General features: G+C 49.8%; 1 protein-coding gene across 7 annotated transcripts in view; it reads left to right on the top strand.

The window, feature by feature from the left end:
- Window positions 1-17,601, top strand: part of LOC110505403 (T-lymphoma invasion and metastasis-inducing protein 2) — a 103,404-nt gene that overhangs the window by 38,741 nt on the left and 47,062 nt on the right. For all 7 annotated transcript variants that reach the window (XM_036962806.1, XM_036962805.1, XM_036962808.1 and 4 more), the window contains 5 exons: window positions 123-286; window positions 3,212-3,436; window positions 7,348-7,533; window positions 7,786-7,932; window positions 12,384-12,440. In XM_036962806.1, coding sequence (XP_036818701.1) covers window positions 123-286; window positions 3,212-3,436; window positions 7,348-7,533; window positions 7,786-7,932; window positions 12,384-12,440 — 779 coding nt within the window. The remainder of the gene's footprint in view (window positions 1-122; window positions 287-3,211; window positions 3,437-7,347; window positions 7,534-7,785; window positions 7,933-12,383; window positions 12,441-17,601) is intronic.

Here is a 17,601-nt window from a genome sequence, read left to right as displayed (position 1 = left end):
TCCTTCTACTTTACTGTAAAATGACTCAAGATCAGCAGAGACAAATAAATTACAGTTTGAAGTCATTCTTCTGAGGTGTGGTCTTCCTCCCTCTAACAACCATCCTCTTCCTCTCCCTGCAGGTTGTACCTTGTTGTTCTATGGGAAGGGTTCTCCAGAGCAGGAGCTGTCTCCGCGCTACGCCCTGTTCACAGAGGACAGTATCGTCCAGGCCGTTCCTGAGCACCCCAAGAAGGAGAACGTCTTCTGTCTCAGCAACAACTACGGCGATGTCTACCTCTTCCAGGTGATGCGTGCCGACTTACCTCACTCTCCAAACTGAACAAAGTACTGTCGATGCCAACAGTAGTTACCCCAATTGATGGAGATGCCGGAGAAGCTGTAGATGCTAAACTGTCTGTCCTGCAAAAAAATCCACGTGTTTTGTATACATACGGTACGTCGCCATGTGCTCACAGAGGTCACACTAGGTCATACTACCACTGTTTGAACTGCATTGCTGAGTCCAGCTGGTCACTCCTCCACAGTTACTGCCTGCGTGGCGTTAGCTCGGCGTTAGCTCCCTGAGCACGTCGTGGTGTTGACGGTCGGATTTCCCCCATCGCTCTGCTCGGCTCCCTGTCAAGCTAAGTGTTCCAGCTAATTCAACACACAATTAAGGAGCAGAAGCTGTCACTTAGTGGGGAATGTTTTGTGTACCCTGAAAGGAATGTGTGTCCTGTGCTGCTGTGGCAGCTAACCTGGTTTGATAGCCTCTTCCTGCTTGGGCAGTCAAGCGGAACGTGTTCTGGTGACGTGTCCACAGTGGTTTTTGTCTGCTGCTAGATTACACTGACTGTGTCATTTTGTGATTTAACATGGGTAACCGGGATTCCAGCACTGTCCTGGGAACACTTCACATTTCCCGGGAAAAAAATAAAAGGACAAGACCCGGCAAATGAACATTTCCCCCAATGTCAGAATGAATGCAATTCCACAACATGCTCAGCATCAGATTAGCAAAACATGTACATTATCCAAACAGGTTGTTTCATGGAATTCTTTAGCGTATTTACTTCACACAAAGTCGCCATGAATTCACACACGCATAATAGACACCGCCAGACTGCACATGCAACCAGAATGCAGTAAATGAACCCTTCAGGAAACCTCCACTGTATAGACTATAAAAGTACGTGTGCCTCTTTGAGCTGACATTGTGGCCCTTCAGACAGTCCCACATTTGATAGGTCTTTGCACAATCCACTACATAGGCATCTCTGTCAGACCATGAAGTCTGTTAACAATTAGGCATCAGGGAAAATTCTATTGTCTCCTGTCATAGAGTCTAGGCTAGAGTCCTATCCAGTCCCAATCCCACTGAAGCCCCAAATCCTGACTCCTGTCTCGAATGAAAATTCCTAACGTTATTTTTTTAATCCATAGGTTGTATTATCAAAGCATGTCTCTTGCCTATTCAAAATACCTCTGACGTTTCTCCCACTTCTCTGCACTGTCTCGTACTTCCTGCCCGTATGAGTGTCGGTAGAGAATGTGTGATCAACCAACCGTATGGGAGTAGAAATGGGTATTTTTAAAACAAGAGTTGTTCCTCATTAAGATACCTTGATATTTAAACTATGTCCACTCTTCATCTCCCCGTTATTCATGAGCTGATCTGCTGTATGTATAATCGACAGCTATATTTTGCCATATTGACGGAGGTTATCTAGCAGGCCTCGCAACGTTGGCCATTTCTCTTATTTTTCGACTGCCGTTACAAAGTGTGTATGCTTCGACAACGCTGTACTCGGGAGGCGCTCTGTGTCAAGAGAACCTTCTGCCGAATTGTTTTTCTTAAAAATAAAAGAAGAACCTTTTATTTAACTCTTGCAAGTCAGTTAAGAACAAATTCTTATTTACAATGACGGCCTACCCCGGCCCAACCCGGACGGCGCCGGGCCAATTGTACTGCAGTGATGCCTCTTGCACTGAGATGCAGTGTCTTAGAAATGCGCTGAATTAATTGAGGAAACATGTCAACGCTCAGAATTTCTGAATGGTCTTTTTCATAATTCACAACAAGGTCATTGACGAACAAAGATAATTACTCTGTAATGACTAAATATCAGTTTAATTTGCTCTGAAACCTTTACATAGCGGCGCAGCCAAGTCGACAAGATGGCGCCGCGCCCCTCTTATTCCGAGAGCTCTGGCATCTTGGTTTTGAAAGCTGTACATGTGCACTTGCGATTTTTGCTGCATTTCTCGTGACTCTCGGGAGAAATATGAGTATATTTATATGAATTGCTCCCGGTATTGAAATTTGGTAGACTTTCAGGAAAGTATGAATCCCTAGTGTGAGGCGAACAAACACGCTATTCAGCATATTCAGGCTGTATAATAGTGGATGGAGATGTTTTACAAGTGTAGTTACACACACACGCACTCGCACACACTTGTTGTGTATTTTTAGGCTGTATAATCGAGTAGTTCAAGTTAATGATAGCTCGTAAATGATTATATGGAGAAGATTTCAAATCCAGCTGGAAGGTTTCTGTTTGTGTTCATATTTTGAAGAGCATCTGACTCCCTGACCTTATTTTCTCTGTTTGATACAGAGATTTTTGAGGCCTTGACTAGCCCCCCAGGTAGTTTTCCCCTCTCACGAGCTTTTTCTGAGTGTATTGCATGAAATCCCAGTTGTGGTGTTCGGGGTAAAGCTAGTAAAATGGTGAAGTGGACTTAACATTTCTCGAGAATCTTAAGAGGTCAGGAAACCACTGACGGTTTAAACTGGAGCACTGTAGAACCCTGTGTTCTCTCTCTCATTGTGTCCTGCACGAGTCACTCCTCCCTCAGCTTTCTAGCAGATTTCATACCATGTCCTCTGGTAATTTTTGCATAGGTTTATTATCCTTTCAAGATTGACTGTATTGACTGAAGTTACGTATTAGCCCATAGATTGGGGAAATCTGATATTGTGGTGAAATGCCGTGAGGAGTATAGGAACACAATATGTGTTATAGCTGTCAATCATCCGGATTTAGAGCCCCAACCCTTAACACGTCGTTCATGACGTCACTATCATCGCTGCGTCCTGCAGTGCTCATACCATCGCATAACCGTTGAGAACGGATTATTTTACCGTAATAATCTAGTTTGTACATTTTATGGTCTAATCTCAAACCTCCCATTGTCTAATGTCCCACCTTCACCTCTGTGTGTTCAGGCCGGCAACCAGACAGACATGGAGAACTGGGTGACAGCCATCCACTCTGCCAGTGCCTCTCTGTTCGCTAAGCGCCATGGGAAGGAGGACACGCTGCGTCTGCTGAGGAGCCAGATCAGAGGCCTGCTGCAGAAGGTAGACATGGACGGCAAGATGAAGAAGATGGCTGAGCTGCAGCTGTCCATCGTCAGTGACCCTAAGAACAGGAAGGCCATCGAGAACCAGGTGAGGAGGATGATGAGGATCGGCGGTTGTTATAGCGATTGTGTTGTGGTGTCACAGGGAAGTATTGGTTAGTGTCCCTGAAAGAAACATGTTTTCGTTGTTGTTTTAATGTCCTGTTCTGTTCTGTTAAGGTTGTTTTGTTGGGAGTCTAGCAGCCCTAAAAATATGTGACGTGAATCACACCATGCGACTAAAATCCTATGTCTTATTTCTGGAAGCGGTAGAAGTGGCCTATATGTAGCTAGTGGCCGTCAAAACACATACTCAGGGGAGAGAAGAGGCAGGCTGCTTCTTCCCATTGCATCATATTGGGAATCCAGATGTTGTGTACAATGGGCTCTCAACATGCGTTATCCCCTGTAGAGAGAAACCAGAACCAATCACTGATTCTCCCCACAGCTAAAACTGTCTTGTACATGTAACGGCGATGGCTAAAGATTAGCTTATCAACTCCCCACCTACTTAAGAGTATATATCAGATTCATAGGGAATCTACATCCACTGCAAGACATGAGAGCTCAACATCTGAAAACGTGAAAAAGATGAATGGCTCATGGGAAAGACATGGAGGGCAGTGTCTGTCTTCCCAACTGACTTAGTGTCTGTTCCACGTTAGCTGTCACGGCACCTCGGGACAGAGAGACAGAGCACTCTGGAGCCAATGATAGGGTCAGAGGGGAAAGGGCGGGGTTAGGCCCCGAGACGAGCGCCCACGGCTGATGATGAGGGGAGGTTAGAGGGCAGGGGTGCTACAAGGGGCACTTTGATGTCTACCCTCCCCCTTCTCAAAATCAGTGCCAGCGGGGGGGAGAAAAGATGTTGGAGAGGAACATCAAAGGAGGCTGTATCTCTAAGGGAAGGCCCATTCCTGCCTTTTTTAATGGGCCTGATATGGGACTAAATAGAGACTAGGTAGGATTTCTCTAAAGCCAGATGGGTGCAGCATGCCTTCACTGTGATGATAGCGTCTCTCTGCCTTAGTCCAGGTTTTGCCAGCTGCACAGAGACACACATACATACCTCTCTCTGATTCTCAATCCGATAATGGCCATGCTTCTTTGATACGATGACGGATTAACGTTGCCTGGCAGAATCAATCAGACATTTGAGTGTGGCGTGTCCATTTGTGACGATGCAGTGTCCAATATTAAACAGTATCAACTATCAAACCCTAATCCGCCTGTCTCCCCATTTGTATCCTCTCCTGTCCCCCAGAATACACCATTGTTATGGCTTTAGAGAAGCCATGGGGATACAGGGTTATCTCAGCAGATTTACCAAGCATGACGGTTAGGACAACACAGCCCTGCCCAGACTCTGACCCTGGGATGACACTATATTAATGACACATGCCCATACACTAGATGTCTGTACACCAGGATCACATGGGCTCCTGAAGGGCATGATGTTGATCATGTCATTGGGCTGGCGTGTGTTAGCGCTGTCTGAACACTCAGCATTGTGCAGCAGGCTCATTGTTGGTCTTTGCAGTCCTGTTGTTGTGATGGTGGAATGTTCTAGGCTCAGACAGCTCCCCTCCCCAAGTCATTCCCAACCATGAAGAATTCCATCAATGTGAATCAGCCTTCACGGGAGGACTCCATACTGTTCTGTATTGTAAATGAACTCTCTTCAGACCAGCACTATTAAAGTCAATTATATAGAGAGTCGTTTAACTCCAGGGTTTTCTCGTTAAAGTGAACCTCCGAAGCTAACAAAATAAGCACCCTCTCATACTTAGTGTTAAAAGGGCATGTGTTCATTCTCTGTGCGTGTGCTTGTTGGTGAGTGTGCTGTGTGTATTTAGGGGGAGGGTTATATGGTGGTCTGGTGCTTGGAACCTCCCTTCCATGACTTTTATTGCAGAGAATAAGAGAGACTGCATTAAACACACACACACACACACACCACATACACGCTCCACAACCCTCCCTCACTATCATCAACCTTAATACCCTGCCCTCACCCAGCGGCAGCTTGTGCCCCCCCCCCACCCTTACCACCACATCTGTAAGCAATCCCAGTTTGATGGAATGCCCCCTAAACTATCTCCCCCTCCCTATCTCCTCTCTCTGCCTGTCCCTCCCTCTTCTCACCTCTCCAACGGTTCCTCCCTCCCTGCCTCTTCTCACCTCCCCACCTCTTCAACTGTCCCTCCCTCGTCACCCCACCCTCTTCTCATCTCCCCACCTCTTCAACTGTCCCTCCCTCCTCTTCTCACCTCCCCACCTCTTCAACTGTCCCTCCCTCCTCTTCTCACCTCTCCACCTCTTCAACTGTCCCTCCCTCCTCTTCTCACCTCCCCACCTCTCCAACTGTCCTTTCCTCCTCTTCTCACCTCCCCACCTCTCCAACTGTCCTTTCCTCCTCTTCTCACCTCCCCACCTCTCCAACTGTTCTTTCCTCCTCTTCTCACTTCCCTACCTCTCCAACTGTCCCTCCCTCCCTCATCACCCCTCCCTCTTCTTACCTCCCCACCTCTTCAACTGTCCCTCCCTCCCTCATCACCCCTCCCTCTTCTCACCTCCCCACCTCTTCAACTGTCCCTCCCTCCCTCATCACCCCTCCCCTTCTCACCTCCCCACCTCTTCAACTGTCCCTCCCTCCCCTTCTCACCTCCCCACCTCTTCAACTGTCCCTCCCTCCTCTTCTCATCTCCCCACCTCTTCAACTGTCCCTCCCTCCGCTTCTCACCCCCCCACCTCTTCAACTGTCCCTCCCTCATCTTCTCACCTCCCCACCACTTCAACTGTCCCTCCCTCCCTCATCACCCCTCCCTCTTCTCACCTCCCCACCTCTTCAACTGTCCCTCCCTCCTCTTCTCACTTCCCCACATCTTCAACTGTCCCTCTCTCCTCTTCTCACCTCCCCACCTCTTCAACTGTCCCTCCCTCCCCTTCTCACCTCCCCACCTCTTCAACTGTCCCTCCCTCATCTTCTCACCTCCCCACCACTTCAACTGTCCCTCCCTCCCTCATCACCCCTCCCTCTTCTCACCTCCCCACCTCTTCAACTGTCCCTCCCTCCTCTTCTCACCTCCCCACATCTTCAACTGTCCCTCCCTCCTCTTCTCACCTCCCCACATCTTCAACTGTCCCTCTCTCCTCTTCTCACCTCCCCACCTCTTCAACTGTCCCTCCCTCCCCTTCTCACCTCCCCACCTCTTCAACTGTCCCTCCCTCATCTTCTCACCTCCCCACCACTTCAACTGTCCCTCCCTCCCTCATCACCCCTCCCTCTTCTCACCTCCCCACCTCTTCAACTGTCCCTCCCTCCTCTTCTCACCTCCCCACATCTTCAACTGTCCCTCCCTCCTCTTCTCACCTCCCCACATCTTCAACTGTCCCTCTCTCCTCTTCTCACCTCCCCACCTCTTCAACTGTCCCTCCCTCCCCTTCTCACCTCCCCACCTCTTCAACTGTCCCTCCCTCGTCACCCCACCCTCTTCTCATCTCCCCACCTCTTCAACTGTCCCTCCCTCCTCTTCTCACCTCCCCACATCTTCAACTGTCCCTCTCTCCTCTTCTCACCTCCCCACCTCTTCAACTGTCCCTCCCTCCCCTTCTCATCTCCCCACCTCTTCAACTGTCCCTCCCTGTTCTCACCTTCCCACCTCTTCAACTGTCCCTCCCTCCTCCTCTCATCTCCCCACCTATTCAACTGTCCCTCCCTCCTCTTCTCATCTCCCCACCTCTTCAACTGTCCCTCCCTCCTCTTCACCCCTCCCTCTTCTCACCTCGCCACCTCTTCAACTGTCCCTCCCTCCTCCTCTCATCTCCCCACCTCTTCAACTGTCCCTCCCTCCCTGTTCTCATCTCCCCACCTCTCCAACTGTCCCTCCCTCCTCTTCTCACCTCCCCACCTCTCCAACTGTCCCTTATCACCACTCCTCCTTCCCGCTCTCCCTACAGATCCAGCAATGGGAGCAGAACCTGGAGAAGTTTAACATGGACCTGTTCAGGATGCGCTGTTACCTGGCCAGCCTGCAGGGGGGCGAGCTGCCCAACCCCAAGAGCCTGTTAGCTGCAGCCAGCCGGCCCTCCAAGACCGCCCTGGGACGCCTGGGTATCTTCTCTGTGTCCTCCTTCCACGCACTGGTGAGGCCCTTCATATGGCAAGGTTGAGGGGTAGGGCTGTCTCTCCAAATGATATAGAAAGTACTCTAGTTGACCAGAGTTTGTCGTTTAGAAGTCTGGTCTGGCGCGAAAGTTTTTCCACAGTAGCTAAAGATGTTCAGTTAAGGTGTAAACTCTCAAATTGCTGTAGGAGACTGAAGTTGAAGCAGGTTGATTGCTGTAAGTCTAGCTGCTGCGTTCGATCCTAGTGCTGACGGTGTGTTATGTCGTCAGATCTGTTCCAGGGATGAGGCCACACTGAGGCGGCGCTCCATGTCCCTGAGCCAGAGATCACGTAACAAGAGAGGCCTCTTCTCCTCCCTCAAAGGCCTCGACAACTTCACCAAGAAGGGCCGTGACAAGAGGCCGTCTACAGAACAGGTACAGTACCTGAACACAAACTGAACACACACACTGAACACACACACTGGCCCAGTCCATAACACTCCTGCGAGGAAATCAAATCATGGCTTTCTCACAATTCTTGGAGAAAGTTCAAATGTGGCCCCGGGGGGCTTTTCCCCCCATCAATAAGATTTTGTTTATTAAACTCATGTTTTTCTCTGAGTATTAAGTGCATAATCCACTCTTATGTAAACAGAGAGCATTTCAACCACAGGTGCAGGGGGAGTAAATTCTCTCAGGTTAGTAATTACACTTATTTATTGATGTTTTCAGTCCACCCCCCTCTACCCTGAAGGTACTGCCCAGGAGAGTCAGTACAGTAGTTGGTCTATTTTAAGACAAGGAAAATACCTGGTTCCCATGATCAAGCCTATTAGGAAAATCCATGTATTTTAGATAATGGTGTGGTTCCTAGACCGAAGTAGGTGAATATTTTGAGGACACCACTACGATCTTTCCCTTGGTGTAATTCTTCTGTGAGGGAGGCTTCACTTTGTCGATTCATAAATGTTTCTCCTGCCATGTCGTAGCTGTCATTGGAGCTGACTGACTGGTGTATCTGTGATTGTAGGGAACATAAAGCACCCATCTAAACTGTAGACACTGCTAACTTCCTGCCCCGGATTCTCCTTAGTCCTCTTCATAAGAGGCCATGTGTCCTTAATGCCAACAGCAGGGTCTTCCCTGCTCCTCCCACTACGCTCCTCACCCCTCCCCCTCTGCGGGGGGCTACAGTATATGTGTGTGTGTGGTGTTATATGATGTTGTTTAAGGTGTGTTTGGAAGCTCTAGCAGGTTAGCTAATGAGACCCAGTTTGGTTTCACAGAAGGCTGAGGTGACACACGGTGAGTTGAAGCAGTGATGTAGCATGAATTATTAAAAGCCATATGTGGTAAACTGCAGCCTGCTGTACCGAGCCCTGCAGCGACAAACAGATGGTTTGTGTAAGTCCACTAAATATTAAAACAGCTCCACGCTTTTTCACAGGTTTCCCTCCTAAGCGTAGCTCTCCAGTTGGGATACTTTTCTGCTCCACTATGATGTTGATTCCCGTTAAGAGTGGCTAATTGCTTCAAAGGGGTTGTAGAAGGATGACCCCAGGTACATTCGCTGTCTTGTGTGGGCAGGGCTGGGGGTAGTGTGGGCAGGGCTGGGGGTACTAGCCCTGTCCACACTACCGCCAGCCCTGTCCACACTACCCCCAGCCCACACTACCGCCAGCCCTGTCCACACTACCCCCAGCCCACACTACCCCCAGTCCACACTACCCCCAGCCCACACTACCCCCAGCCCTGTCCACACTACCCCCAGTCCACACTACCCCCAGCCCAGTCCACACTACCCCCAGCCCACACTACCACCAGCCCTGTCCACACTACCACCAGTCCACACTACCGCCAGCCATGTCCACACTACCACCAGTCCACACTACCGCCAGCCCTGTCCACACTACCGCCAGCCCAGTCCACACTACCCCCAGCCCACACTACCCCCAGCCCTGTCCACACTACCCCCAGTCCACACTACCCCCAGCCCAGTCCACACTACCCCCAGCCCACACTACCACCAGCCCTGTCCACACTACCACCAGTCCACACTACCGCCAGCCATGTCCACACTACCACCAGTCCACACTACCGCCAGCCCTGTCCACACTACCGCCAGCCCTGTCCACACTACCCCAGCCCACACTACCGCCAGCCATGTCCACACTACCGCCAGCCCTGTCCACACTACCGCCAGCCCTGTCCACACTACCGCCAGCCATGCCCACACTACCGCCAGCCATGTCCACACCACCGCCAGCCATGTCCACACTACCCCCAGTCCACACTACCACCAGTCCACACTACCCCCAGTCCACACTACCCCCCAGCCCTGTCCACACTACCCCCAGCCCAGTCCACACTACCCCCAGCCCACACTACCCCCAGCCCAGTCCACACTACCCCCAGCCCACACTACCGCCAGCCCTGTCCACACTACCCTCAGCCCACACTACCCCCAGCCCTGCCCACACTACCCCCAGCCCACACTACCCCCAGCCATGCCCACACTACCCCCAGCCCTGCCCACACTACCCCCAGCCATGCCCACACTACCCCCAGCCATGCCCACAATACCCCCAGCCATGCCCACAATACCCCCAGCCATGCCCACAATACCCCCAGCCATGCCCACAATACCCCCAGCCATGCCCACACTACCCCCAGCCATGCCCACACTACCCCCAGCCATGCCCACACTACCCCCAGCCATGCCCACACTACCCCCAGCCCTGCCCACACTACCCCCAGCCCTGCCCACACTACCCCCAGCCATGCCCACACTACCCCCAGCCCAGTCCACACTACCCCCAGCCCACACTACCGCCAGCCCTGTCCACACTACCACCAGCCCACACTACCGCCAGCCCTGTCCACACTACCACCAGCCCACACTACCGCCAGCCATGTCCACACTACCGCCAGCCATGTCCACACTACCGCCAGCCATGTCCACACTACCACCAGTCCACACTACCACCAGTCCACACTACCACCAGTCCACACTACCCCCAGCCCAGTCCACACTACCCCCAGCCCACACTACTGCCAGCCCTGTCCACACTACCCTCAGCCCACACTACCCCCAGCCCTGCCCACACTACCCCCAGCCCACACTACCGCCAGCCATGCCCACACTACCCCCAGCCCTGCCCACACTACCCCCAGCCCAGCCCACTCTACCCCCAGCCCTGCCCACACTACCCCCAGCCCTGCCCACACTACCCCCAGCCCTGCCCACACTACCCCCAGCCCTGCCCACACTACCCCCAGCCCTGCCCACACTACCCCCAGCCCTGCCCACACTACCCCCAGCCCTGCCCACACTACCCCCAGCCATGCCCACACTACCCCCAGCCATGCCCACACTACCCCCAGCCCTGCCCACACTACCCCAGCCCTGCCCACACTACCCCCAGCCATGCCCACACTACCCCCAGCCCAGTCCACACTACCCCCAGCCCACACTACCGCCAGCCCTGTCCACACTACCGCCAGCCATGTCCACACTACCGCCAGCCATGTCCACACTACCGCCAGCCATGTCCACACTACCGCCAGCCATGTCCACACTACCACCAGTCCACACTACCACCAGTCCACACTACCACCAGTCCACACTCCCACCAGTCCACACTACCCCCAGCCCAGTCCACACTACCCCCAGCCCACACTACTGCCAGCCCTGTCCACACTACCCTCAGCCCACACTACCCCCAGCCCTGCCCACACTACCCCCAGCCCACACTACCGCCAGCCATGCCCACACTACCCCCAGCCCTGCCCACACTACCCCCAGCCCAGCCCACACTACCCCCAGCCCTGCCCACACTACCCCCAGCCCTGCCCACACTACCCCCAGCCATGCCCACACTACCCCCAGCCATGCCCACACTACCCCCAGCCATGCCCACACTACCCCCAGCCATGCCCACACTACCCCCAGCCATGCCCACACTACCCCAGTAGCAAAGAGAATAGTCTATGACTTGGGTGGCTGGAGTCTTTGACAATTTTTTAGGGCCTTCCTCTGACACCGCCTGGTATAGAGGACCTGGATGGCAGGGACTGGGGCCGTACTCAGTACCCTCTGTGGCGCGTTGCAGTCGGATGCCAAGCAGTTGCCATACCACACATTGATGCAGCCAGTCAAGATGCTCTCAATGGTGTAGACGTATAACTTTTGAAGGATCTGAAGGCCCATGCCTTTTCAGCCTCTTGAGGGGGAAGAGGCGTAGCCCCCGTTTGAGGGTTCGCGTGGCAGATGTCTTGCCTACCCTCACCACCTGGGGGAGGCCCGTCAGGAAGTCCAGGATCCAGTTGCAGAGGGAGGTGTTTAATCACAGGGTCCTTAGCTTAGTGATGAGCTTTGAGGACACTATGGTGTTGAACACTGCGCTGTAGTCAATGAACAGCATTCTCACATAGGTGTTCCTTTTGTCCAGGTGGGAAAGGGCAGTGTGGAGTACAATAGAGATTGCGTCATCTGTGGATCTGTTGGGGTGGTATGTGTAAACAGAAAAGTTGCAAATCCCCTCCAGAGCTAGAGTAAAGGGTCTGGAGAGGTGTCCCACACCCTCCTCTCTGCCCTGGTGGGCGGTCTCTCCTTTCATCTCTTCTCCTGCCACACACAAGTCTTATTAGCCTCGGTCCTGTTTCTGTATCTCCACACTGCTTATTACTGCCTTGTGCCTCTGCCCCATCCTCCATGGGAATGATATCAAAGCCCTGGGCCCTCACGGCTCACTTTTTAATTAGCTACATAATAACAGTGTGTGTGTCTGTGTAATACGTCTGCTGCTATGGGCCACTGCTGTTTTAATAGATGACTAAGGGGATTTTTTACGAGTCAAGTCAATGTGTGTTTCTTTTCGTTGCAGATCTTTGAAAGTGATGAAGGCGGACAGGCCTTCTGCCTCCCACACACTAGTTCTGAGGTGAGTCTGTTACCATTTTATGAAACGGTCATGTAAAAAAATGGTATGACCTTTTTAATAAATATGGATATCAAAATGTCAAAATACCATATATATAATTTTTTTTATGTCTGCTTCGGATTAGATATCAAACAAGTGTCAAACAATATTATGGTTCATTGACTGATCGTCTACTGTCCAGATTTTCTGAGTGAGTGCATATAGCTGAAACATGGAACAGGAGAATCATGTGTCTCAGCAAGCTTCATTGTTACGAAATACGATGACAAGCCGCATGTTGACATCTCCCAGGTGTTATCACAGGTCAGGGGTTAGGGGTCATGCCTGCATGTCGTGTCTCACGTAGGGCGTGATCAGGATGAAAGCTGAGATCCCTCTATTGCCATCTGCAGTGGTCTAACTCGACTGCCATTTCTGTACATCAAAAGGAGAAAAACCTGCACCCCAGTGGTTCTAAGGGGGAACATAAACCACAAGAAGAGATACTATACAAAGACAAGATCATAGAGCTCTAAAGTGAGTTATTTAACCTACCGGAACCAATTGGTCATCATCAGCGTCTTACCCACGAGTAACCTTTAGACACCGTGTCCGATAGAAGCCCACGCTGACATTCTACCCCTCACTGTCTAAAGGCGTGCTGGAGTTGGGCTGGCGCCTAGCCGAACCGAACGAGTGTGCTCGCATACTCCCTTCACTGTCCTGTTGTGTTCGTTTCATGTTCATTCATTCTGTGTTCCCGGTCCAAAATGACCGCCGCATTATAGCTGATTATGAATCCATAATAATACATATATTATCACCTAATGTTGTGTTAGATCTTTTTATCAACTTAAGTTGATAAGTTTTGAACTTCTATTTGCTATTTATGGCCTGTAGGCCTCATTGACCTGAGCTCATGATCATGATCGTGATCATGTATGGATTATTTAGACTATAACATATTGCGCTATTTATCACTGACTACTGTGTGTCAAAGTTTAACAAGGACTCTCTCCTCCTCACCAGAGTCATGATCAAATATTGATCAAGAGCCTCACATACAGTATATCGCTTGGTCATTGTGCTGCCACAGAATGAATTGTGAGCAAGGCCTCAAAAAAGCTTTATGTACCAGAGCTGCGAGAAAAGTTCTATATATTATTGAAACAATGCAGCGATTGTTTGTGAGAATGCCAACAGGCGTGGTTCCCGTGGGGGAAAGATTCTATTGGGGAAAGGTTCCCGTGGGGGTTGCCATGGAAGCCAAGAAGGGGAGTGAGGTGTGTGTGAGGGGTGTGTGTGTTTGTGCTCAAACACACATGCATGTGGGGGTCTGGGAGAGGAAGTGTTTCCATCTGATGAATGGACATGTGCCTGAACTCAATGTTCTACACTAATTGTAGTCTCACCCATTCATTTCTAATGACCGGTCATATTTAACTGGGAACACCACAGGTGTACAAAAGTAAAATAAAATATCCTGTAATGAAAATCATCATAATGTATTTTGTGTGTTCAGATGCCCTGTGTGGACAAAGTCATGGATCCTTATGACCGTCTGATTAAATGACCTACATTTTTCAGAGAGAACTTGTAAATCGGTCCTATTCGACTAGAACACAGCAGGAGGGTTAAAAGACCTTTGCTTGAAAAACAAGAAAAAAGCAGCCAATAATAATGTTTGCCAATTTTTTGAGATGTCGTAGCTAGTATACACCTCCTCAAAATACTCTGAATTAATCTAAGATAACCCAAGAAATCTGTCATTCATTTTGCCGAAGAGATCTTAGTCGCGCAATAGACCATTTTTTTAAAAGGAATCGTCTCTCGTTGAATGCCAACGAAGACCTTATTGAAGAATCCCCCCCGAACTGTTTGGGATAGGAATTATGCGGCCGCCTTAAGCAGCTTGGGTTAAACCTCCAGACTTGTTCTAGTGGTGTATTTGGGGGCTCCACTACAACGTGAAGGTGATAATTCAAAAGTTAAAACCACATAGCCACCTCTAACACCAAATGCTCCACCCAGCCACAGAGTAGGATGTGGCTGAAGAAGGGACAAAGGTGGCCTTTCTTCAGGAGGAGCTTTCGATGTTGTTGGGAAAGTGTCACAAGTGTCACAATACCCGTTTCCCCCTCCACCCGGGAGTTGGATGAGGACACGTCTTTCCCAGAGGCCATTTTTAATTTATGAAGAGATTTATGATCTAATGGCTCAGAGAAGAGACGAGCCAGCTTCATTGATTGTAGCCCCATTTGCGTTTCAACCTGTCTCTCTGTTCTCTATCCAGTCAACACACTGTCTCCTGTTTGATGGCTTTGACTTGTTCTCTACCGTTTTTGGGTCTTTCTGGATCTTAATTTCAGCAATGGTTCTATTAATCAATCATCTCCAACTCCCATAACCCACTGAAGGATTGGGTGGATGGGGGGCCGTGTGTGTGTGGCTATGTTCTTTTATGAGATGGGCTTCTCCACAGCCTTCTCAACAGGCTGGTGATCTGTTGACATTGTTTAAACAGGCTAGGAAGGAATGCTGCAAATCGGGGGGAGCTTCAGCTTGTTGATGAGGGATATGGAGGGCTCTGATGGTGGCTGCCAGCGAACCATCATCACCTGTATCCCTTAGGAATGAATGGCATCATGGTGCTCCTGTACAAATCTTTGGCTCTCCAGAGACTGTGACAGACCATGTCAGTCCTGTGAGATCCCCCTGACCCCCATTCCCCCACCATTCCACCTGTCACCGCCTCTATTCAACCAGCAGCTCTCTGACCTGTTGTACTGTAGTTGACCTCTCACCCCCTTCCTCTGCCGCTGTGCTGTTGCCTCCCCCATCCCTCCTTTTCTGCCATGCTTTGTTACCCATGAGCACCGCCACCTTACTGCATGTGAGGTCAGAGGTAAGGAAGTGCCGGTGATGTTAGCTTCTCCCTGCTTTCAAAAAAGCTTTTCGGCAAAAGCAGAACATAACATTATGTTAGGTTAGCAACTAGTCACAGAAAGCATACAGTGATTTGAGGAGTCACAAAAAGCAGAAATATTGATAAAATTCATCACTAACCTTTGATATTCTTCATCAGATGACACTCCCGGGACAACATGTTACACAATACATGTATGTTTTGTTCGATCAAGTTCATATTTATATCCAAAAACCTCAGTTTACATTTGGCTTCTCCTCCAAAACAGCCCGTGAATTTGTACAGAGACACATCAAATCACAGAAATACTCATAATAAACAATAATAAAATAAGTGTTATTCACAGATTTAAAGATATATTTCTCCTTAATGCAACCGCTGTGTCAGATTTCAAAAAAGCTTTACGGAAAAAGCAAACCATTCAATAATCTGAGTACAGTCTCAGACGACATACACAACCCAAGAATAATAATGTCCCAACCGGAGAATTAATTTGTCTGTTGAAAAGCAATGGAACGAGAGGTAACTTTCTCATGGCCGTGCGTCACAAGACTGAGGCTGCTGGCAGACCTCTGACTCATTCCCCTCTCATTCAGCCCCCCCGCACAGTAGAAGCCTGAAACAACGTTCCAAAGACTGTTGACATCTAGTGGAAGCCTTAGGAAGTGCAAGATGACCCATATCCCACTGTATATTCAATAGGGGCTGAGTTGAAAACCCACAAACCTCAGATTTCCCACTTCCTGGTTGGATTTATTCTCAGGTTTCCGCCTGCCATATGAGTTCTGTTATACTCACAGACATCATTCAAACAGTTTTAGAAACTTCAGAGTGTTTTCTATCCAATGCTACTAATAATATGCATATATTAGCATCTGGGACTGAGTAGGAGGCAGTTTACTCTGGGCACGCTTTTCATCCAAACACGAAAATGCTGCCTCCTATCCATAAGAAGTTCATACATTTCCTCTCGTTTAAAAAAATGGTACATTTCGATGTTACACGACGATTTGCCCGAGCTGTAGTATTTGTATGTTAGCCTATTGCTAGAAGGTACTGTTCAGAGTTGAAAGTGTTTTGGAGTGGTGGTTAGCGCTGACATGAAGTGTCCATGACTCTTGATTCCATTTTAGAACGTACCGGATGGTGGTTGGCTGCTAGAAATTATTTCCCCTCTTAAGTGAGGAAATACTGAAGTATAGATTTGGGTTTGCAAACAAACACACAACACATTGAGGGCTGACACATGCTGAGACTTGGCTTGGCCTGTGGAAAGTTGACCAGGCCATTACAACCCTGCCTGGGGCCATGAATGAGTGCACAGTCACTCGGCAGCTACTGGGCTTGAGGTGAAGAGGCAGACTGGTCACCAAGCGCCAACTGAACGTTTAGTTTCCAGTCACACCGTGTTAGATGGACAGACAGGGTGGATGTTATGCAACCTTTGCCATGACAACCCGCTTTTCTCTCTGAATGTATAAACATGGCCTCATTAACCCACAGGAGTGGACAGAAAGTTGTAGAAGAACCAGCTCTCTGTTGCTTGTCTACCCAAAGGTTTGAGCAACACATTGGCCAAAACATTGGTAGGCTTTATGCTGGCAGTGTTCTGTCAGGTTATTCTTTCCAAATGGACATGTTGCTGGAAAATTCAATGACTGTTTTCTTGTACATGTTTTTTTCTAGCCACCTTGGTCAGAAAGCCACTTTGTGTGTGTGTGTGTGTGTCTGTGTGTCCACAAGGATAGTTAAAAAAGGAAAATTGTCCCTTGTTGGGACCTGGGGATAAAGGCTATTTTAGGGTTAGGTTAGGGAAACTAGGATTTTGAATGGAACTCAATTTTAGGTCCCCGCAAGGATAGTAAAACGTATGGCGTGAGTGTGACGCATATGTTTATGCCCGACAATCATAGACCGAGTCAAAGAGACCTCTGGGGGAGAATGTCTCCCAAGGTTTTCCTCTGTGACACACCAGCAGACAGACAGACCGCATCCAGGAGCCACACACACCACTCTGTTGGCTCTCCAAGTGGCAAACCTCCACCTCTCTCCTCCAGACCTTACCATAGCAACTGGAAATGTCTATCTCGTTGTGACTTTTGAAACATGTTTGAGTGGTTCTTCGCGATGTGGAGCCTGTATAGCAGCTGTGGTCTGTGGTGTTACTGTGGCGTCGCCCACAATCTCTTTCCCTTCAGAGACATGGAGTCGTAACCAAAAGCCAAATACTGCAGCTTCTGAGGCCCAGTGGCAGGA

Source organism: Oncorhynchus mykiss, chromosome 25 (assembly GCF_013265735.2).
Source record: "Oncorhynchus mykiss isolate Arlee chromosome 25, USDA_OmykA_1.1, whole genome shotgun sequence".
NCBI classification, from domain to species: domain Eukaryota; kingdom Metazoa; phylum Chordata; class Actinopteri; order Salmoniformes; family Salmonidae; genus Oncorhynchus; species Oncorhynchus mykiss.
This window is presented reverse-complemented; position numbering and strand designations above follow the sequence as displayed.